At 39.6% G+C, this 23,484-nt stretch overlaps 1 protein-coding gene across 1 annotated transcript in view; it reads left to right on the forward strand.

Moving 5' to 3' along the window:
- Positions 1 to 23,484, forward strand: part of FMN2 (formin 2) — a 312,599-nt gene that overhangs the window by 219,943 nt on the left and 69,172 nt on the right. Inside the window, exons 12-17 of the mRNA XM_007471613.1 lie at positions 4,377 to 4,468; positions 4,630 to 4,759; positions 5,813 to 5,959; positions 9,027 to 9,086; positions 9,225 to 9,345; positions 23,338 to 23,430. Of these exons, the coding sequence (XP_007471675.1) occupies positions 4,377 to 4,468; positions 4,630 to 4,759; positions 5,813 to 5,959; positions 9,027 to 9,086; positions 9,225 to 9,345; positions 23,338 to 23,430 (643 nt within the window). The remainder of the gene's footprint in view (positions 1 to 4,376; positions 4,469 to 4,629; positions 4,760 to 5,812; positions 5,960 to 9,026; positions 9,087 to 9,224; positions 9,346 to 23,337; positions 23,431 to 23,484) is intronic.

Genomic DNA, 23,484 nt, shown 5'->3' on the forward strand with positions numbered 1-23,484 from the left:
GGCAGCAGGCAGAACGGGCGGGAGGGTGGTGGCCTGGGCCGCACGACGGCATTGGGAGTGGTGGGGGAGAGCGGCTCTGAGGCTGGGCCACTCATCGGCGTCCGGCTGGGTGACTCGTTTCCACTTTGCTGTCATCAGGACTGCTAAGTGTTTTGGGGAAGAAAACATGAGTTTGTTTTTAGACTTTTTTGTCCAAGGTGCTTCTGAGTTATGCAGGAGAAAATGTTGGGGAAGCAGTTGCTCGTGTGGACATACGCAGGGGAAAACGGGCTGTCTCGGAAACGCGGGCTGAAGCCTTTTGTCATGTGTGGGCGGGTGGGAGCGCGGGCCTGGCGGTGGGGACTGAGGACGGCTGTCGTGGCTCCAGGGACAGGGGGTGTGATGCTGTGACCAGCGGGAGCCCATCCGGAGGCAGACATGAGGGCGAGGGCTGAGGCCAAGATTTAGCGATGAGACGTAGACTAGAAACACTGAGAAAATGGTAGAAACCGAACGGGGACTGGTGACAGTCTGGCCTACACCGTGTTCCCACCTGCATCCCTTGGAACACCGGCTCCTTGGGAACGTTTCTATCTTGTTCTCTCTGTTTCTCTCTCACACACATACGTTTTATGATCAATTAGGTATGAGGATCACTGTTAAAATGAAATAGTTTTTTCAACAACATAACTTCTGAGAGTATTTATTTAGCGTGTACCATACAGCATTTTTTTTTTTTTTTTTTGGCTGCACCATGTGGCATGTGGGATCCCAGTTCCCCGACCAGGGGTTGAACCCCACCCACGCCCCCTGCAGTGGAAGCGCGGAGTCCTAACCACTGGACCTCCGGAGAAAGTCCTCACACAGCAATGCTTAATGAATCTCAGGACCCAAGTCAGTGTTCCCTGGAACCCCGCTTGAGAAACACTGGCTGAATGCCAGCAATAGACTCGGCATCAGGAAAGCACATTATCCCTCTCAACAGCCTCCTCTCCCCCTGCACCCCCTGCACCCCAGCCCCATCCTCTCTGGGAGCTACGGTTTTTCTCAGGAGTTGGAAGAGCAGACTTCAGTTGCAGGGCATGTGGGTTTAGGGCCGTGGAGGTCAAAATACCTGGTGAAATCTGGGGCTGGCAGCCAGGAATCCAGGTCAGTTCTGGCCAGCGGTTGAGTGAGGATTGTGTCTGGGTGTTGGGTGCCATGAATCTTTGGTAACTGGTGAAAGCCTCCAACTTAGCAGCAATAGATCTATTTCATTTTTAGGCAAACAGGAACTCTTGAGAAAAGGAAATTCTGGTACAAACCTGCAGGTAATCGGGGTGGGAGTGGGAAGGGGGAGTGTGCAGTAAGTAAAGGAAGGTAGTAACCAAAAGACAGTCCCTGTGCTGGAGACTGAAATGATCTGGTCTTGTGAGACTGGGAGAGGGAAGCCTTGCTACTTGAATGTTGGGAACTTGGAAATTCCTTTATGTTGTTCATTGGTATGTGAGTGTGTAGTTACTTTGCCCGTGTGTCTTTGGCCATAAGGAAAAATGAACCTATTTCGATAGATAACTCTTATCACCACTGGTATGGTAGAGTGGTCACTGGCATCCCCTTCTTATAAAGGGTTATGTATAGTTTTAAAAAGCAGTGGGGGGGATTCCCTGGTGGCGCAGTGGTTGAGAGTCCGCCTGCCGATGTAGGGGACGCAGGTTCGTGCCCCGGTCCCGGAGGATCCCACATGCCGCGGAGTGGCTGGGCCCGTGAGCCATGGCTGCTGGGCCTGCGTGTCCGGAGCCTGTGCTCCGCAATGGGAGAGGCCACGACAGTGAGAGGCCTGTGTACCTCCAAAAAAAAAAAAAACCCAACAAAAAAGCAGTGGAAGATTGCTGTAGCAGGGTTGAGCAAATAAGAGTGGTGTTATGAGCAGCATGATGTGTCATGTGGTGGGATTTTCCTTGAATCTGAAGCCCAGCGTATATATTTTTATCTCCAGTGTCTGGTGTAGTGCCTGGTAAACAGTCCGTCTTTGATTGAATTGGTGGATGAATAAATCCCTAAAATTCATCCTTTTTAAAGCCTGACCCTGGTGATTACTTCTAACTGGTGGACCAGAGAAGAACCCTTGAGACTAACTTCATTTTGGGGGTCAAACAAAGCCAGAATTATCGAGGTGACCTCTGAGTTCTGGTACAGATTTGTAGTCAATAGTTTGACATAGTTGATGGTTGCTGATAAGAGTAAGAATTTGGGGCCTTAACAGGTAGAAAATAACTGACTTTTGCTGGATCCCACATGTTTTGCAAGGAGAAAGCTGATGGGCAAGAAGAAGCAGTTGGTCTTGGTGTACTGATGAATAGCAGAATTTGTAGATTTGATAAATGTTGCTTAAAAACCTACGATGTTTTAGTCCTACTTCTTGTACCTTTACACACATAAGTATTCCTGCGTAAGAGATGAATGATGGGTACCCAAAAGAGTTGTGAGGAATGGACGTACAGGTGAGTGAAGTCATATGTACTTTTGCTGGGCATAGCTTTCTTATTTCTTTATCTACCTATTTGTGTCCTAGCATTTGAAATGACTCATTCTGTCTCATGCAGGCATAGGTATCTATTTTGGATTCAAATTACCTCATAAGGATTCTCATTGTACTCTCAGGATGATGCTGAGCAGTTGGCATTATATCATCATGTCCTCAGTAGTTCTTATTTCAAGTGTCCTGTCATTAGATTTCGTCCTTTTACCTCCCTCTTCTCCCCAGAATTGGAGGCCTTGTATTTTCATATTCAGTTACTGATTTAATTTTTCAATGTTTAAAAGAAATTACTGCTAACTGCACAGTCACCCCTCGGTATCTGCGGGGGCTTGGTACCAAAATCCGCAGACGTTCAAGTCCCTTAAATGAAGTTGTGCAGTACTTGCTTATAACCCCACACACCCTCCCGTATGCTTTAAATCACTCGATTACTTATGATGCTGTGTAAGTGCTGTGTAAAAACGTTGATGCAGCACAGTGAATCCAAGTTTGCTGTTTGGAACTTTATGGAATTTTCCCCACATGTTTTGGATCTGCATTTGGTTGAATCCACAAATGCGGAACCCACGATACTGAGGGCTGACCATACAGTAGTGAACCATACCCGTCACTAGGACCATAGCAAGACATGGCCTTCCTCCTCCAGAAGCTTGTAGGCATGTGTGTGCATCACCAGTGAGACACTGTGGTACGTGTAGCACAACACAGAGTGAACACAAGTTTCCGTGCTGTTCTAGAGAGAGACTGGTTATAATGGGGTCAAGGTGGGCAAGGCAGGCTTTGTGGTGGACATCGTACCTTTACTTCTCAGTATCCTTTTTGTCACATTACATTCCGAAAGCAAAATTGATCAAACCCTCAGAAGATCTACCGATCTGTCATCAAGTCTTTCCATGCTAAAAGAAGCTTCCTTGGAGAAACTAGTCTTTGCTAGTTAATCCCATCTATAGAAAAACCTGCATTTCAGAACAATCAGTGAATTGAAAACAGAACATTCTTTGTTTAGAGGAAATCTGTAGTCTCTAGAAATTGATCAGGTTCTGTCATCTACAGCAGTTTATGGCTGAGCTGCTTTTCTGTGTAAACAACAAATAATGGTTGAAGGAATTTTAATATCGGAGGACTAGACTCAAACCCAAGATAAGGTGGTCTACTCAAACTTGTTAATGCACTTAGACAATGTAGTATTTTGGCTGTTTTGAAACATCTTTGTGAATTACAGAGACAAGACTGAATATCAAATCATCTAAATTCTTCACAAAGAGTAAGTTTGTGTTTCTTGAAGCCTATAAAATCTTCTACCTTATGTTAAAATGCACAGGATCCCACCTATAAAGAAACACACTTAGAACAAAACATTTTTAGCTTGAGATTTTAAAAGGTGAAAGAAGACACCTAGAAAGAAAAGCCTAGAGCCATTTTTGTATCAAAAAGAAAATTCAGAAGAATCAAAATCTTTTATTTTTGTTCCATGACTTAATAATTCAGTTGTACTGTTCTTTCCCCAAAACAGATCTAAACAATGATTGCAGTAGTTAAATAGGTACTTTTTCCCTTTAAAAATCTTTAACAGCTTTAGGATCAAATTACTTCCAAATTTAACTTGATTAATTTCTGAATGAGAAATGGCACTTTAAAGTTAATTTCTTGCATTCTAGAGGGTATTATAAACGGCTAAAAAACAAGAGAGGGAAACTGTGTTGTTTTAAAACATGCTGGAATAAATATTTTGCATGTCACTAACAGACAATAACATTTGGAAGATTTGGAGATGATCTTTACTGCAAACAGATGCTAAGAAATATGAAAATATAGAGAGTTTTTCTGTACTTAAGATCATCATTATCTAAAAACCACTTGGCTTTTGTTGTTCCAGAGAGCACAGTCAGATGAACTGGAAAAAATTGAAAAACATGGCCGGTCCTCCAAAGACAAGGAAAACACCAAGTCTCTGGACAAACCTGAGCAGTAAGCAGGGCTTCGGCCCCGCGGGCGGCATCCAGGCCATGGGGGGCTCTTTCCATTCAGAAAATGAAGTACCTTCTGTGCATCAGTATCATGAATGATGTGAGGATGAACGTGTTTATGTGTATCATCTTTTTCCTCTTAACTTGGCTTTATTTCCTTAGGTTCCTTTACGAACTGTCACTAATCCCCAACTTTTCAGAGCGAGTCTTTTGCATCCTGTTTCAGTCCACATTTTCAGAAAGCATTTGCTCAATTCGGCGCAAACTGGAGCTGCTACAGAAGTTGTGTGAGGTGGGTGCTGGTCCATCAGGGGCTGTCGCTTGGGTTCTGATCCTTAATTGTGTTTAGTCATGTTCGTATTTCAAACGAGTTTTCTTTTATTTACCATAAGTACTCATAAAATTTGAAGGATAGCGGTCCCACCAAAGAGAATGTATGATGACTGAGGATCAAGGTCAAAGCAAATGTGCAGGAGGGCGAGTGGACCCGGGACAGCGCTGCTGGGGCACGGTCACTGGGCGTCCACCCACGGAGGCTCCTGTCCCCCTGCTTTTGCTAAAGCACAATATTCCCTTGTCACGGGCCTCTCCTCCATCAGACTGCCAGCCAAAAGCCACATGAAGACATTTTCTTTATTTTTCTCCATTTTGGGGAGGGCCCCTCAACAAATTGTTAGTGATTCAAACCAAATGCTTCAGGAACAGCTCTATGACTCGACAGAAGATAAATATTCTTCTGAAAACAAAGAACAGAGGCTTGGCAGAAATTACCAATATTAACATTTAAAACAAATTGTCAAAATAGCACCATTCTTTCTGGCTATGGTAAATCATTTTGAAAAGTAGTAAGATGTCATGAAAGACACATTTTCAGAGGAAGTGATGTACAAATTCAACTTAAACTGTGTGTTTTGGAAGAAGTGAGTGTGAACCTTTCAGGGATAAATCTAAATTTGGAAATTAAACTTTATAACTACGTTTTGGTAGTTACACCTTATGCCAAAAATTTGCATTGCACAGAGGCAGGTACAGTTAGGCCGATGGCAGTGATATTATTTTGTGGTGGTTCTCATATCACAGCCATATTTGTTTACCATGCAGTTACATCACAGAAATGACCTAGGCTGGTACGTCTCAGCTACAGAAGCACAACCTGCATGCTTGTGGGTGGTGCAACTTTTTCTAAGTTATCTTTGGAGACACTGCTCTTAAATATACTAAAATGAGCACTGATGAAGTTTGGATGTGACCCCAAATTATTAGTATAATATGAATATCTGCCACTGACTTAAGGTAATTCAGACAAGACTGTGAGTGAGAGATTCTTCTTTATCCTGTTTTACAGACATTAAAAAATGGCTCAGGGGTCATGCAAGTTTTGGGTTTGGTTCTTGCCCTTGGCAACTACATGAATGGTGGAAATAAGACTCGGGGACAGGCAGATGGTTTCGGGTTAGACATCCTCCCAAAGCTGAAAGACGTCAAAAGCAGTGTAAGTATTTTGGGTGGGTGAATGTAGCACACTGAGGACTGGGCATCTTATTGAGTAATAAGTTTGTCTGTAAACCAGTGTGATAAATATTTATGTCCCAAGGTAAAAATTTCCTTTGTGTTCTATGCTAGACAAAAGTAGTGGCCACCATATATTTGTGATCTAGAGAAGAATAATGTTTCCTAAAGTGAGTAATTTTGAATCCTGTGTCTAATGAATAATTGAGAAGGCAATATTTTAAAATAAAAATAATTACTTTTGGGCTTCCCTGGTGGCGCAGTGGTTGGGAGTCCGCCTGCCGATGCAGAGGACACGGGTTCGTGCCCCGGTCCGGGAGGATCCCGCGTGCCGCGGAGCGGCTGGGCCCGTGAGCCATGGCCGCTGAGCCTGCGCGTCCAGAGCCTGTGCTCCGCAACGGGAGAGGCCACAGCAGTGAGAGGCCCGCGTACCGCAAAAAAAAAAAAAAAAAAAAATGACTTTTTATTATCTTCCCCATGTTCGCTAATATTTATCCTGTTGGATCTGAGGACTAGTTTATTTCTATAAATTAGACAGTGTATCCATCCCTTTCTTCTCTCCATGTTAAGCAATGGAGGCCAACAGGCCCATGTTTTTAAAAACAAAACAAAGACAAGTGAAAGTAGTTAATAAATAAAATTTAAAAGATGATCCTGTTTTTCTCTATATCATCCTCTCCTTGATACTGGTATATATGGGAACATCTAAGCCCTTTTGCAAACCTAATTATTATTTTTTATTCTACTTCTGTAGTTGTGTTTGTTTAAAATTAACATCTAAGAGATTATGAGAGTGTCAGTAGAAATATAACATCAGGGAAACCACCACAGTGGTCAGAGTTAAAGCCTGACATTGTAAACTTAGAAAATAATAGAATTCTGTTTCTCTGATAAAAGAGTCTTCACAAAGAACTATATGATGAAGGAAATGTTTTTAAAATATTGAGTTTAAGTGAACAATTGGCCTATAAAAATGAAATTACAGAGAATTGGCCCTCCTAGATAAGGCAATAATCTCCCTGATAGAAGGGAGATACTTATTTTGCTTTCTTTTGCCAGTCAACAACTCACTGGTTTATTCATTCATATCCACTCATGTGTTCATTTAACATTCCTTCATCGGACTTCTATGAAATGCCGGACAGTGTGCTTTTCCATAATTGGGAAAAACATAGTCCTTGCTTGGAACACCAACAGCATATATTTTTTGTGATTTTTATGGTTATATTTCTTCAAATGCTGTTTTATTTGTATGATATACATTTTCATAGGAACCTCCAATATGTCAACATGATAAATCATTTATTCAAAAACAAAAGGTTTTTTTCTAAACACATGGTAGTTTTTGAATAGTTCTTACAGCTGATTGTTGGACTGAAACAAGTAGTTTTTGTAAATAACATTGGAATACAAATAGCATCAATATAATGTTACTTATCAAAATGAATCTGAAATAGATTCTGATGATCATAATTATATATGAATAAGGGTTTTTTTTGTATTGATTGATATATCTTATTCAATCCTCCTATAAGTTAAATTTCATTAATTTAAATAATTAAGGAATAATCTGGAAAAAATAATCAAGAAGCAAGTTTTTTAAAAATAATTTTACTTGCATTCTCACAAGAGCTATATGCAAAGTCTATTTGTTTTTTTCTGTATAAAATGAAGATAACTATATCTATATATTTATATAGACCTGCATAGATGGAGCTGTTCCTTGCATCAGTCAGAATTAACTTCTGCTCAGCACGCCTGTCAGCAGGCATTTAATGTGTTTTGTTAATTGATTCAGGTATTGCTGATCATTTCACTGATTTGCAAGTTAGGAAAGACAAAGGAAGTCAGGTGCTTAAATCATTTTACAAGCACTCCTGTTTCTAATAAATGTATTACTTTTATTATTATAGCTAGATATTTCTGTGTAATATATGTATATAGAAATATATATGGGGAGTCTAATAGATACATTATCATGTCATGTCAAACTTGATTATAAAGGGATGTTGTTCTTTTATTATCAGTGGGGGAAAAATCATGGTTAGATTGAACATTCCAGAAAACAAAGTTTGTATTATAGGGTGTATTTTTAAGTTAACTTTTTTTTTTTTTTTTTTTTTTTTTTTTTTTTTTTTGCGGTCCGCGGGCCTCTCACCGTTGCGGCCTCTCCCGCTGCGGAGCACAGGCTCGGCTCGCGCAGGCCCAGCGGCCATGGCTCACGGGCCCAGCCGCTCCGCGGCATGCGGGATCCTCCCGGACCGGGGCACGAACCCGTGTCCCCTGCATCGGCAGGCGGACTCTCAACCACTGCGCCACCAGGGAAGCCCAGGGTGTATTTTTAAAATATGTATTTGGTTTCACACATTCAGATTATCTAATATGAATTTTGAGCAATGAAAAAAAAATTAAAAATTAATTCCTCTAAATATGCCAGAAAGAAGGTGGAAAGCTCTTCTTTGAAGATTTTTAGATATGAAACATTTTTTTTTCTTTAGAACTACATATATTACATTATTTATAGCTGCATGGATATTAATTCCTAAATCTCAGTTGCTGACGTAATTTATAATATGCATTTGCATTTTTAAAGCTCCAGCTTAGTTGAAATAATACTTAACTTAAAATTTCTTAATCTACATACTAACAAGCCTCAATCAGACTTCCTGTTGGAGTGGTCCCTGTTGGTCCAACCATGCAGAAATGCTGGCGATATTTAGTCATTTCAGTTTAGATAGTAGTTATACCTTTCAATAATAAAACATAAAATTAATGAACTAATTGTCTGGTCGAGGAGGGTGAAAACAGAAAGGTGGATACATCTGAGACCCCACCCTGAAACAGCTGTGCTTCCACGTGGGGCTTAGGTGGGAACAGTGGGGAAAACAAGACCGGCTGGACCGGTAAAGTAAGAAGAAACAGAGAACTTCACCTTTCATCCCAAATATTCTCATCTACATGTGTGGATTTACTGGAGTGAATTTAATTTAACATTGTATATTTAATAATTTAAAAAATATATTTCTACTCACTTTGGTCTCTCTGCCTAGGACAATAGCAGAAGCCTTTTGTCATATATCGTATCCTACTATCTTCGCAATTTTGATGAGGTGAGACAGTTTTCACATAGAGTCACATCTTGCTATTCCTCATTGTTGAGCGATTTGGCCGTGTTTGTCTTCGTTTTGTCATTGCTGCTGTTGCTCAGTCCTCATTCATTTAAACGTTCTGTGCTTCATGCTGATCAGGATGCTGGGAAGGAACAGTGTGTGTTTCCACTGCCCGAACCCCAGGACCTCTTTCAGGCCTCGCAGATGAAGTTTGAAGACTTTCAAAAAGACCTCAGAAAACTCAAGAAAGACCTGAGAGGTAACTTGCAATGTTAAAGAAACTCATGGTTGTTATTTATGCTTTTTTAATGAGGACACACTTTTCAGTGTTGTTAAAGAAAGTAAAATCTTTTACATCCATGTAAACATTTTTTTGTGTGTGTGGCAAAAGAAAAATTTTACCAATAATCTTATTCTTTTGTTGTTTACAAAGTTATGTGTATTAGAAATTTAGTTATTGAAATAGCATCTTGGTTATTTGAATAGCAGCCTCTTTCATCAGGGGCAGATCTGACTGTCTTGCTTTCACTTTATAGCCAAGAACATTTGTACATTTATCATGTCGTTGTTAAAAGATACATATTCCCTCCTACCCACCCTTGCTATACTTGACTGAGATTTTGTGGCATGTAAACTTTCCTGGGAAGAAAACATCTTTTTTCACATATTTGGTCAAAAAACACGTGCATGTGTAATGCTTTTTTGTTAGTTGAAAAGCCTTATATCAAATCATTTTGAAGAGAGTTTGAAATTCTTCAAAATGGTAAATTTAAAGAAATGCACAAAAGCAAGTAGTTTACAGGTTTTTTTTTTGTAGATAAATTCCCTTTCATCCCCTTCCCCTGCCTTTTTTAATGAAGTACAATTGGCTTACAATATTATATTAGTTTCATGTGTACAACAACATATCTTCATCTATTATGTACCAAAGTTATTACAGTATTATTGACTTTATTCCCTATGCTGTACCTTACATCCTTGTGACTTATTCACAACTCCCAGTTTGTACCCCTTAATCCCCTTCACCTATTTCACTCATCCCTTTTACTTTCTTTTCATGAGGTTTCTTCTTGCTGTGAAGTTGAGAACACCTCAGCTGTCGATTTAGGCATCTTTCTAACTCTTTAAGTACGGACAGGGATGGAGTAAATTTATGTGAGATTTTCATTTCATGTTGTATCACTATATGAGAAGAGGCTTGGTTACCCCAGAAACCAAAAGATGATAAAACTTTTTAAGAGATTCTATTCCAGTGTTGAAATGTTTATCTAAAGATACTTATCTGTAATCAGATTTATGGAGTTGTTATATTCTGGTCACAGATGCATTTATATGGATTTAAATCAACATAGTAACATTATATAATTTGCCCGTAGTTCCTAAATATTTAACATTTATTATGGACCTGATGCATGAAAGGCCTTTGCTAGGTGCTGTGGGTACCACAGATACAATCGTCACTGTCAAGGAGGGGTGAAGTCCTGCCGTTTAGATGCTCCCCTGAGAGCATCAAATATGGGTGCTCATGGATAGAGCCCAAGAATGACTGCCTGTTTTTAAATAAATAACAATTAAAACTATGTTACAATTGTGTAATGCTACATTACTATTATCTAAGTATGATTTCTTAAAGCAATACAAAACGCAAACCATTCATGTGTAGTATTTATCATACTTCAAAATTTAGCCAGGTATCTTGGTTTGCTTATGAAATTCTCCTTCTCCTTGTTCTTGTTCTTGTTCTTCTTTCTTCTCCTTCTCCTCCTCCTTCTTCTTTTCTCTCTCCCCCCACCCCTCATGTGGTGCTGGGCATTTCTGGGGTTTCTGGAAAATACTTAACACTTTCATCACTCCAGTCTTGCAAAGCAGGATTTCATAGTTTACCCATGATTTTATAAACAGGTGGAATGGTGATCTCATGAACAGGGGATTTATGTTGACTTTGGTTGGTGCTTCCCTTTGGAATGTTTTCTCATTCACGTTTCGTATCTACATGCTTTCTCACTATGGTTACATGAGGTCATGAAAATGTCAGATTCTCACAAGACAGAGCTAAAAAGAGAAATTTTTTTTGAGAGGTATTATTTTGGATATAATTACCTTAAAATAATGTTCACTTTGATAAATGTAGCCTAATAATGATTCCTTTCACGTGATCAAATTAAGTAATTCATTTCAGAATATTCAAGTAGCCTGTCCACATTTTTTTTTCAGAAGCAAGTTTTTTTAAGAAGACTTAGAAAATGATATGATATATTTAGAGAGTTTTCACAATATTTTCCATATAATAAGTATCCAAAAATATTAGTTATTTATAATAAGGAAAAATAGAATAAAGAGTGTGACTAGTTTGATAAAGACAGATAAGTTATAACCATTTGGTCACTCATCTTCTGGCTCTGTCACTGTTTCTGCCTCTGCTTCTAGACTTAATTTTCATTTCAAAAGAAAGACCAAGAAATAATGCGTTATGGCTCAGACAACCGAACCTCATTTTAGCATTTTGTAAGAGCATCCGCTGTGTTTGGTGTCTGTACGTGTTCCCAAGATTTCAGCAGCTCCTTGCTGCTCCCCTGACTGTCCGAGCTCAGTGACAGGTAGCTTTTGTTCTCTCCTGGCCGTTAGCAGCTTCTCTTTTTTTTTCTTTTTAACATTTGAGACAGTTTTTATTAAGTATAAGCAAAATAAAGCAAGCAAGCTCTAAGAAGGCAGGACGACATAAGGGCATTTTCTTCGGATGGTGTACAGCACCATTAAAGTTAACTTAGATTTTAAAAAACCATGAGCACAGATGGCTAACTACATTTTGTTTCCCTTAGTAGTTTTAAGTTCTACCTAGTCATGAATTTATTATTTAAGGAATTTTTCTTCTCCAGAATATAAGAACACGATAACCAAATAAATTTATTTAGGAAAGCACTGTACGATAAAATTTAACTTATTCATTCTTTTCCATGTCAAGATGTTCTCCACATCTTCCACATTATGCATTAATAAAACTAATGTAGGGTAAAACCTTCACTCCAATCCCACAGATCACCTTATGTGGTTAATACTATTTTCCAAAAACAAGCAGAACAAGCAGCAGAGTTGTTTACTCCTTTTAGACATTTAGCTTTAAAACCATTAATTTTAATCAAAGTAAAATTGTTCTAAGAAAGCTATTCAACATATCCAGAAATAGAACCCTATTTTCTCTCTTAGCATCACCCCAGAGTATTAGTTAAGAACCATCTGCTAAGCTATAATACTAGTGCCAGAGACTCATTAGCTACTAGTCTCACCACAGATCAATTGCTGGTTTGAGCAAAAGAGCTTAAATTATTTGATATGAACATTATTAGTAGCCTCCCAAAAGGATGACTACCAATACTTTCATTCACAATGCTAGACAAGGTACCAATATTTCTATCTTTCCCCTTTGAAAAGAGTATTGTTTTAAAATATTTTGGCTGTCAAAACTTGTAGCAGCTTCTCTGGATGCCAAGTGATGGCTTCTGTTCCAGTGCCTTTCTTAGGTCCACTCGCCACATGACTCAACTCTGTGTGCACTGAGCATGGAGTAATTAATTGCCTAGAACTGGGCAAGAATGTTCTCACGCACATTCCTCCCTGAATCCTATACCCTCCCCCACCTTCAGTATTTGACTTGAAAGTGTTTAAAATTCATTACCTATATCTTTCACAGATGTTGAAATAATGTTTGTATCCAGACATATTTAGGAAAAATCAGTCCTTAAACTTGTTTGTATTGACTTATATTTGTTTGTAACAATTGTATTTATCATTGTAAATTTCTGATTTTATTTATTTTTGTTCAAGGAAAGAAAAAATGATGTTATAAACTCAATTCAAATGCAACCAATAGCTTTTAAAAAATATTTTTTATTATGATTTTAAAATGAATACCAGTTCCATCAGAACACTGAAAATGCAAACAGGAAAATATATTATTTATGTCAGTGTAAATAAGCAATAAACAATTTACAATAGGAACAGAAAACAGTTTTATTTGAGCCAAACTGAGGGCTATAGTCTGGAAGACAAAATGTCAAGAAGCACTTCAGTTGTGTTTTGCTGGACTACAAAATAGGGAAGGCTTATACGGGCAAATACTGCAAAATTATGTGATTTGTTTAAGAATTAGGATTGGAGGGGCAAGAAGTAAGGGTGTTTGTTAAGCAAGGACCCATGGGCTCTGAAATGGTTGCTTAGTTACAAGGGGAAACCTTGAGACCATAAGGTTGGCAGCTGCCAGCAGGTACTATTTTGAGAATGACTGCTGGTGTTCTTGAGTTTGATATAGTGCAGAAAATTCAAGTTCTTGGGATTTCCCTGGTGGCCCAGTGGTTAAGAATCCGCCTGCCAATGCAGGGGACACGGGTTTGAGCCCTGGCGTGGGAAGATCCCATGTGCCGTGGAGCAATTAAGCCCCATGCACCCCAACTACTGAGCCTATGCTCTAGAGCCCGTGAACCGCAACTGCTGTGCCCACGTGCCACAACTGCTGAAGTCCGTGTGCCTAAAGCCTGTGCTCTGCAACAAGAGAAACCACCACAATGAGAAGCCTGTGCACTGCAGTGAAGAGTAGCCCCAGCCCACCACAACTAGAGAAAGCCCACCCACAGCAACGAAGACCCAACACAGCCAAAAATAGATAAGTAAATTAATTAATTAATTAATTTTAAAAAAGAAAATTCAAGTTCTCAGTAATACAGGAACATGTCTGAAACCATATGTCCAATGACACTAATGAAAGAAATTGAAGACAACACAAATAGGTGGAAAGATATACCAGATTCTTAGATTGGAAGAATTAACATTGTTAAAGTGACCATACTATTCAAGTCAATCTACAGATTCAGTGCAATCCCTATCAAAATACCAAAGGCATTTTTCACAGAACTAGGGCAAATAATTTTAAAATTTGTATGGAAACACAAAAGACCCCAAATAGCCAAAACAATCTTGAGAAAGAAGAACAGAGCTGGAGGAATCATGCTCCCTGACTTCAGACTATACTACAAAGCTACGGTATTCAAATCAGAATGGTACTGGCACAGAAACAGAAATATAGATCAATGGCACAGGATAGAAAGCCCAGAAATAAACCCGTGCACGTATGGTCAATTAATCTACAACAAAGGAGGAAAGAATATACAATAGAGAAAAGACAGTCTCTTCAATAACTGGTGCTGGGAAAACTAGACAGCTACATATAAAAGAATGAAATTAAGAGCATTCTCTAACACCATCTACAGAAATAAATTCAAAATCAGTTAAAGGCCTATATGTAAGAACAGAAACCGTAACACTCCTAGAGGAAAACATAGGCAGAACACTCTGACATAAACTGTAGCAATATGTTTTTTGGATCTGTCTCCTAAAGCAAAGGAAATAAAAGCAAAAATAAACAAATGGGACCTAATTAAACTTAAAAGCTTTTGCACAACAAAGGAAACTATTGATAAAATGAAAAGACATCTTACAGTATGGGAGAAAACATTTGCAAATGATATGACCAGTAAGGGGTTAATATCCAAAGTATATTAACAGGGACTTCCCTGGTGGTACAGTGGTTAAGAATCCACTTGCCAATGCAGGGGACACAGGTTCGAGCCCTGGTCCGGGAAGATCCCATGTGCTGCAAGCAACTAAGCCCGTGTGCCACAACTACTGAGCCTGTGCTCTAGAGCCCAGGAGCCACAACTACTGAGCTCACATGCCACAGCTACTGAAGCCCATGTGCCTAGAGCCTGTGCTCTACAACGAGTCACCACAATGAGAAGCCCACGCACCGCAATGAAGAGTAGCCCCTGCTCGCCGCAACTAGAGAAAGCCTGCACACAACAACGAAGACCCAACACAGTCAAAAATAAATAAATAAATTTATTTATTTTTAAAAATTATATAAACAGCTCATACAACTCAACATCAAAGAAAGCAAACCACCTGATTAAAAAGTGAGCAGAAGACCTGGACAGACATTTTTCCAAAGAGGACATACAGATGGCCAATAGGCACATGAAAAGATGCTCAACATCGCTAATCATCAGGGAAATGCAAATCAAAACCACAATGAGATATCATCTCACACCTGTCAAAATGGCTGTCGTCAAAAAGAACACAAACAACAGATGTTGGCAAGAATGTGGAGAAAAGGGAACTCTCATTCACTGTTGGTGGGAATGTAAATTGGTGCACACTGTGGAAAACAGTATAGAGGTTTCTCAAAAAACTAAAACTAGAACTACCGTAGGATCCAGCAATTCCACTCCTGGGTATATATCTGAAAAAAAGAAAACAAAAACACAAATTTGAAAAGATACATGCTCATCAATATTCATAGCAACATTATCTACAATTATCAAGATATGGAAGTAACCTAAATGTCCCATCAACAGATGAATGGATAAAGAAGATGAATGCAATCCTACTCAGCCATAAGAAAGAATGAAATTTTTCCATTTGCAACAACATGGATGGAATTGGGGGGTATTATGCAGAGTGAAAAAAAGTCATACAGAAAGACAAATACTGTATGATATCACTTACATGTGGAAACTATAAAATACTATAAACTAGTGAATGTAATTTTTAAAAAGCAGGGACTTCCCTGGTGGTGCAGTGGTAAAGAATCCACCTGCCAATGCAGGGGACATGGGTTCGATCCCTGGTCCAGGAAAATCCCACATGCTGCAGAGCAACTAAGCCTGTGTGCCACAACTACTGAGCCTGCGCTCTAGAGCCCGTGAGCCACAACTACTGAACCCGCATGCTGCAAGTACTGAAGCCCATGCGCCTAGAGCCCATGCTCCACAACAAGAGAAGCCACTGCAATGAGAAGCCCGTGCACCACAACAAAGAGTAGCCACCACTCGCCACAACTAGAGAAAGCCCGTGTGCAGCAACGAAGACCCAACACAGCCAAACATAAATAAAGAAACAGAAGACCTTAAAAAAAAAAAGGGGACTCACAGTTATAGAAACAAACTAGTGGTTACCAGTGAGAAGAGGGAAGGGGGAGGGGCAGAATAAGGGTGGGCGAGTGGTTGGTACAAACTATTATGTATAAAATAAGCTACAAGAATATATTTTATAACACAGAATATAGACAATATTTTATAGTAACTATAAATTGACTATAACCTTTAAAAATTGTTTATCACCATATTGTACACCTGTAACTTACATAATTTGTACATCAACTATACTTCAATAAAGAAAAGGTTATCTAACCTAACCTGTTGAATTCGGTTTTGACCCTTCAAAATCCTTTTGAAGAACATGCTTCAGGTACGCATTGTTATGTGACCAGAATTGGTATTTGAAATGAAACTTGCTGCCCTAGTGTCAGCCTCCCTTTTTTTTTTTTAAATTTTATTTATTTATTTATTTATGGCTCTGTTGGGTCTTCATTTCTGTGCGAGGGCTTTCTCTAGTTGTGGCAAGTGGGGACCACTCTTCATCACGGTGCGTGGGCCTCTCACTATCGCGGTCTCTCTTGTTGCGGAGCACAGGCTCCAGACGCGCAGGCTCAGTAATTGTGGCTCACGGGCCCAGTTGCTCCGTGGCATGTGGGATCTTCCCAGACCAGGGCTCAAACCCGTGTCCCCTGCATTGGCAGGCAGATTCTCAACCACTGCGCCACCAGGGAAGCCCCCTCCCTCTTTTTTTGTACCAGAGAACAGTAAGGTGAGGATGTGATGTGAGAGGCAAGCAAAATTCAGTTCTAAGTAAAGGACGGTGTCAAGATGAGCGGTGAGAGAACAGAGAGTCCGGCCTCAGTAATACTGGGCCCCTGGTCACTAGAAATGTCCTCATGCATCATCAAAACTTGAGGCTGTAAATACCTGCGTGGCACTTAATCTTCATGACTTCATGTCTTACGAATGTTATGACACTTTCAGTGTATTCAAGGTTGAAGCTAAAAGAATCCACACGTGTCTGCTCCTAAATCCTGCAGAGTACAAACTTGTGGAGTTTTATTACATAAAATTATGCTGTTTACCTAGATACTGTTCATGTCAAATAAGTAATTTAGAATTATTTTAGTTTTACTTTGGACTGCCCTTACTAACAGCAAATCCATTTAAATGATCTAAGTGACCTCTATGGTGTTGCTCATGATAATAAGTAAATGTTGACTTTTCATGTTTCCTGAGGCCAAATGTGAGAAGGCGGCCCATTGCCAACCATGTATACACCCCCTTTGTTGAGTGTTTATGCTTAGACCCACCAGTAAACAGCTTGGAGGCTTGCTCACATCAGACAGGGTTTCCTACCTTTGCTGCCTGTGCAGTTATGGCCTCTCCTGTCTCTGAGCACGTAGGTGCATTGAGGGGCAAAGGGATCAGGAGGGTCGTCTAGTCCAAGTGTGTCACCCACAGCATCCACACATATTGTGTGGCCATTGATTACTAGTGTGAGATACATCAAAATTAGTGACGACCAGTAAGGAATATGTTTGAAAAAAGGATAACATCCTAGTTTGTCCCTATAAATGTCATTCCCATTGGGCTTCCCTGGTGTCGCAGTGGTTAAGCATCTGCCTGCCAATGCAGGGGACATGGGTTCGAGCCCTGGTCTCCAGGAAGATCCCACATGCCGCAGGGCAACTAAGCCCGTGCATCACAACTACTGAACCTGCGCTGTAGAGCCCACGAGCCATAACTATGGAAGCTCACGCGCCTAGAGCCCATGCTCTGCAACAAGAAAAGCCACCACAATGAGAAGCCCACGCACCACAGTGAAGAGCAGCCCCCGCTCCCCACAACTAGAGAAAGCCCATGCGCAGCAACGAAGACACAATGCAGCCAAGAATTTTAAAAAAAAAATTAATTTTAAAAAAATGTCATTCCCACAATCTGAAGTATTGCCTCAGTGCTTCCTGAGACTGAGGAAGTGGGAGTTCCGTGTTTTTGTGTGTTAGTAGCTGCACCTCTGGTGGTGTCTGGTGGTGGTAATTGTGCAGTCACAGTAATTGTTGCAAACATGATAGTTCTCTTACTGTGTATCCAGCAGTCCTCTGTGTATTTTACCTACGTAAAATCCTTCGATCTTCACAGCGAAGTAGACACTTATTAACTCCGTATTACAGAGGAAGAGACTGAGGTACAGAGGGGGATACCTACTTCGCCAAAGACACACAGCTCATAAGTGGAAGAGGCAGGATGCAAACCCAGTCTCCAAAACCCATGCTCTTAGCCCTTGGGCATCCTGCTTTTTCGTCTGCTACTGTTGCTGATAAAACTAAAGATAACAGTAACAGCAATGATGGTGAAAACTTACACAGACCTTAGCATGCACCAGGCCCAGTTCTAAGTGCTCTATGTGTATTAACTGACTTATTCTTTGTAACAACCCCAGGAGGCAGGTTCTGTTGCTATTTGTGTATTACAGGTAAAGAGCCTGAGGCACAGAGAGGCTAAGATTTTGGAAGTCACAGGTGTTGTGTTTTATGTTTTTGTAGCCTGTACATTTCATCCTTTTGTAACCTGTGCACTGGATTTGTTCATGGAAGTGCATCACGTGTATGGAGAGTGAAAAAAAAATTGAGAGTTCCTCTTATTGGAATGATTATTTAAGGAGCAAAACCATTTCAGTTTAAAACAGTGTTCACTTTCAAAATTCTTGTTGAAGAGTACACAAGTGAAACACCTGTTTGTTCTGGCATGTAAAGTGTGAGCTCAGCGAACGTAACTTATTCCACTGGTCGCAATGCTAAGTCTGCCACACCCAAACTAAGGTATCGTGGGGTTTGTGCGTGTGGTGTCTCTGCCACTTTCATTACTTTTAGGTGATAAGGAACTATTTTTGGCATTAATTTATGGACATTTGTTAGAGATCAGATTTTTCTGAAATCCATCTTTAGAATAGAATGGTGCATGTGAATTATACACCTCTCTTAACATGCAGCTGGATTTGCTTTCCCACTGTTGGCAAGACTAGGATATTTAGAGCATTTTCCAGAAGCTGTAAAGGGTTTGTGTTCATTTGCCCCTCATTCTTCCCATAGCCCACACTTCGCCTTTGCAGGACACTTGTTCTCGAACACGTGTGCTCACTGACCAAGATGGTAACAGATTCCTGGTCCACTTCCGTGGTCTCTGACTTCCCATTCCATCCTCACACTGTTATAGCTTTGTCCCTGGCACTGCTGAAACTGTTGCCACAATTTGCCAAAGTTGAGAGGGCATTTTACTTCCACCTTTGTCTTGTTTGCTGTCTCTGTTCCCTTCGACTCACTAACCCCACTCACTTCTAATTCTCCTTATAATATCTGACATTTCCTTCTAAGTCTTTTTTCTTCATGGCCTTCTCTTCCTCTGCTTCTTTATTAAAGTTGGCATTACTCAGGCGTTCAACCTTGGCCCCCTCTTCTTCTCACTGGATATGCTGTTCTCAGGTGGTCTTACTCAGAGTTTTCTTGTATCACTCTGATCTGCAAACTCATAAATCCAGCTGCTTGCTGAAACTACACTTGGATATTCCATTGTCATCTTAAAACACAGTAAGTTCAAAGGCAAATTAATTTTCTTTCCTTTGTAGGAGTTGTTCCACGTGTAGATGTATTTCTGGTGTATCTGTGGGGAGCAAGGTGATCTCCGCGTCTTACTCTTCTGCCATCTTCCAATCCCCCCCTCAATTTTCTTTCCTTTGTAGGAGTTGTTCCACGTGTAGATGTATTTCTGGTGTATCTGTGGGGAGCAAGGTGATCTCCGCGTCTTACTCTTCTGCCATCTTCCAATCCCCCCCTCAATTTTCTTTCCTTTGAAAAATGCTCTTCCTCCTGTGTTCTTCATCCCCAAGCCACTCAAGCTATGAACCCAGTCAGCCTCCTTCCTACCCCCTCCTCCTTCACACAGTAATGCACATTAGAATCACCATTTTAATCTTTTTTGAGTCTTGTCCTTGGAGATTACTTTTCAAAATTGCTTGGATGTGAACCTTGGCAGGTAGACTCTGAAAAGCCTCTCCAGTTAACAAATTGAAGAATAAAAATCATATGATCCTCTCAATAGATGTAGGAAAAGCTTTTGACAGAATTCAACATATATTTATAAGAACTCTCCACAAAGTGGGTATGAGGGAATATACATCAACATAACAAAGTCCATGTAGGATAAGGCCACAGCAAACATCATTCTCAATGGTGAAAAGCTGAAAGCATTTCCTCTAAGGTCAGGAACAAGACAAGGATGCCTGCTCTCACCACTTTTATTCATCATAGTATTGGAAGTCCTAGCCATAGCAATCAGACAATAAGAAGAAATAAAAAGAATCCAAATTGGAAAGGAAGAAGTAAAACTGTCACTGTTTACAGATGACATGACACTATATATAAAAAATCCTAAAGACACAACCAAAAAACTATTAGAACTAATAAATGAATTAGTAAAGTTAAAAGGTACAAAATTAATACAGTAAGTCCCCTACATATGAACCTTCAAGTTACGAACTCTCAAAGGTCTGAACATGCATTCACATGTCCAGTCACATCAGTTAGTTCACGTGACTGGTGTACATTGTCACATGCGTGCATCCTCTACAAGTGGTTGTACTTTTGTGTACTTTACAGTGCTGTATAGAGTACAGTAGTATAGTATCTTTATTTAAAGCCCAGTATGTCCAGAGCAAGTGTAAAAGCAGTAGTATATAGCTGATTGTGTTAGTTGGGTACCTGGGCTAACTTTGTTGGACTTAAGAACAAATTGGACTTAATGAACGTGCTCTCAGAACAGAACTGTTGCAATCCCAATTGCATCAAGAAAATAATACCTAGGACTAAATTTAACCAAGGAGGTGAAAGACCTGAGCTCTGAAAACTCTAAGATGTTGATGAAAGAAATTGAAGCCACGACAAATAAATGGAAAGATATACCATGCTTATGGATTGGAAGAATCAATATTGTTAAAATGTCCATACTTCCCAAGGTAATCTACAGATTCAGTATAGTCCCTATCAAAATACCAGTGGCATTTTTCATAGAGCTAGAATAATCCTAAAATTTGTATGGAGCCACAAAAGACTCCAAAAGCAAAAGCAATCCTGAGAAAGAATAAAGCTGAAGATATCACACTCCCTGACTTCAGACTATAGTAATCAAAACAGTAGGGGGGACTTCGCTAGTGGTGTGGTAGTTAAGAATCTGCCTGCCAATGCAGGGGACACAGGTTTGAGCCCTGGTCCGGGAAGATCCCACATCCTGTGGAGCAACTAAACCCATGCACCACAACTCCTGAAGCCTGTGCACCTAGAGCCTGTGCTCCACAGCAAGAGAAGCCACCGTAATGAGAATCCTGCACACCACAACAAAGAGTAACCCCCACTTGTCACAACTAGAGAAAGCCCATGTGCAGCAACAAAGACCCAACGCAGCCAAAAATAAATAAATAAATTTATTATTAAAAAAAAAAGGATTAACTTCCACGAAACTTAAAAAAAAAAACACAGTATGGTACTGGCAGGAAAACAGACTCATATATCAGTGGAACAGCTTAGAAAGCCCAGAAATACATCCATATTTACTTGGTCATTAATCTTCATCAAAGGAGTCAGTAATATACAATGGGGAAAAGACAGCTCCTTCAATAAATGCTTTTGGGAAAACTGGACAGTCACAGGCAAAAGAATGAAACTGGACTATTTTCCTACACTATGTATAAGAAAAAACTCAAAATGGTTAAAAACTCAAATATAAGACCTGAAAGCGCAAAACACCTACAAGAAAACATAGCAGTATGTTCTTTGACATCAGTCCTAGGGATGATTTTTTTAGATATGTCTCCTCAGGCAGGGGTAAGAAAAACAAAAATAAACAAATGAGACTACATCAAACAAAAAAGCTTTTGCACAGCAAAGGAAACCATCAACAAAACGAAAAGGCAGCCTACTGTATGGGAGAAGATATTTGCAAATAATATATTTTATAAAAGGCTTATATCGCAATTATATAAAGAAATCAGAAAACTTAATATAAAAAAGAACAAACAATCCAATTAAAAATTGTGCAGAGAACCTGAATAGACATTTCTCCAAAGGACAAAAAGATAGCCAACAAACCCATGAAAAGATGCTCAGCACCACTAATCATCAGGAAAATGCAAATCAAAACCACAGTGAGATACCACCTCACACCTGTTAGAATAGCTATTATCAAAACGACAAGAAATAACAAGTATTGGCAAGGAGGATGTGGAGAAAAGGGAACCCTCGTGCACTGCTGCTGGGAGTGAAAATTCATGCTGCTACTGTGGGAAACAGTATGGAGATTCCTCAGAAAAATTGAAAACAGAGCTACCATATGTTCCAGCAATTGCACTTCTGGGTATTTATACCAATAAAACAAAAATACAGATTGAAAATTATATATACACCCTTATGTTCATTGAAGCATTGTTTGTAATAACCAAGATTTGGAAGCAACCTAAGTAGTATCTACCAATAGATGGATGGATAAAGAAGACGTGTTTCACATACTCATTATATATATGTGTGTGTGTGTATACATGTTTCGTATATATACATATATATACATACATATGTGTGTGTGTATATATATGCCCACATATTTCACCTACCCACACGGTGGAATGCTACTCAACCATGAAAAATAAAGCTTTCCATTTGCACAAAGGCAGCATGAATGGGCGTGGAGGGTATGCCAAGTGGAATATGTCAGACAGAGAAAGACCAATGTTGTACGACTTCACTTACATGTGGAATCCAAAAAGCAAAACAGATGACCAAACCAAACAGAAAGATGCTTATAGATACAGAGAATAAACCCACAGTTGCTGGGGTGGGGATGAGGGCATGGTTGAAAAAGGTGAAGTGGATAAGAGGTATAATCTTACATTTAATATAAAATATTAAATGAGTAATGGGGTTTAATATACAGCATAAGGAATATAGTCAATAATATTGTAATAGCTGTACAGTCACAGATGGTTAGTAGATTTATCATGATGATTAATTTCATAATGTATTTAAATATCGAATCACTGTGTTGTACACCTGAAACATAATATTGTATATCAATTATACTTTAATTTTTTTAAGTTTATTTTTACAGTCCCCTAAAGTGAAACCTTTTGTGAGCACTGGATATTTCTAAATATGTGTAGACACATATGTCAGTTATCGTGGTTAGCAGGATTTTCTAACACTAGTTAATATATATTTTTAATTGTTTTAATGCACTGTTAGCAGTGTGACATTCTGAACAATGTCTCTTTCTAATTTCAGCCTGTGAGGTTGAAGCGGGGAAAGTGTACCAGGTGTCCTCAAAAGAGCACATCCAGCCATTCAAAGAAAACATGGAACAATTTATTATTCAAGGTAAATTCGGAAGAGATATGTTGCATTTCCCTCCCTGTTCAGCAGAAAGGTAGA

Source organism: Lipotes vexillifer, unplaced genomic scaffold (genome assembly GCF_000442215.2).
Source record: "Lipotes vexillifer unplaced genomic scaffold, Lipotes_vexillifer_v1.1 scaffold733, whole genome shotgun sequence".
Lineage (NCBI taxonomy): Eukaryota > Metazoa > Chordata > Mammalia > Artiodactyla > Lipotidae > Lipotes > Lipotes vexillifer.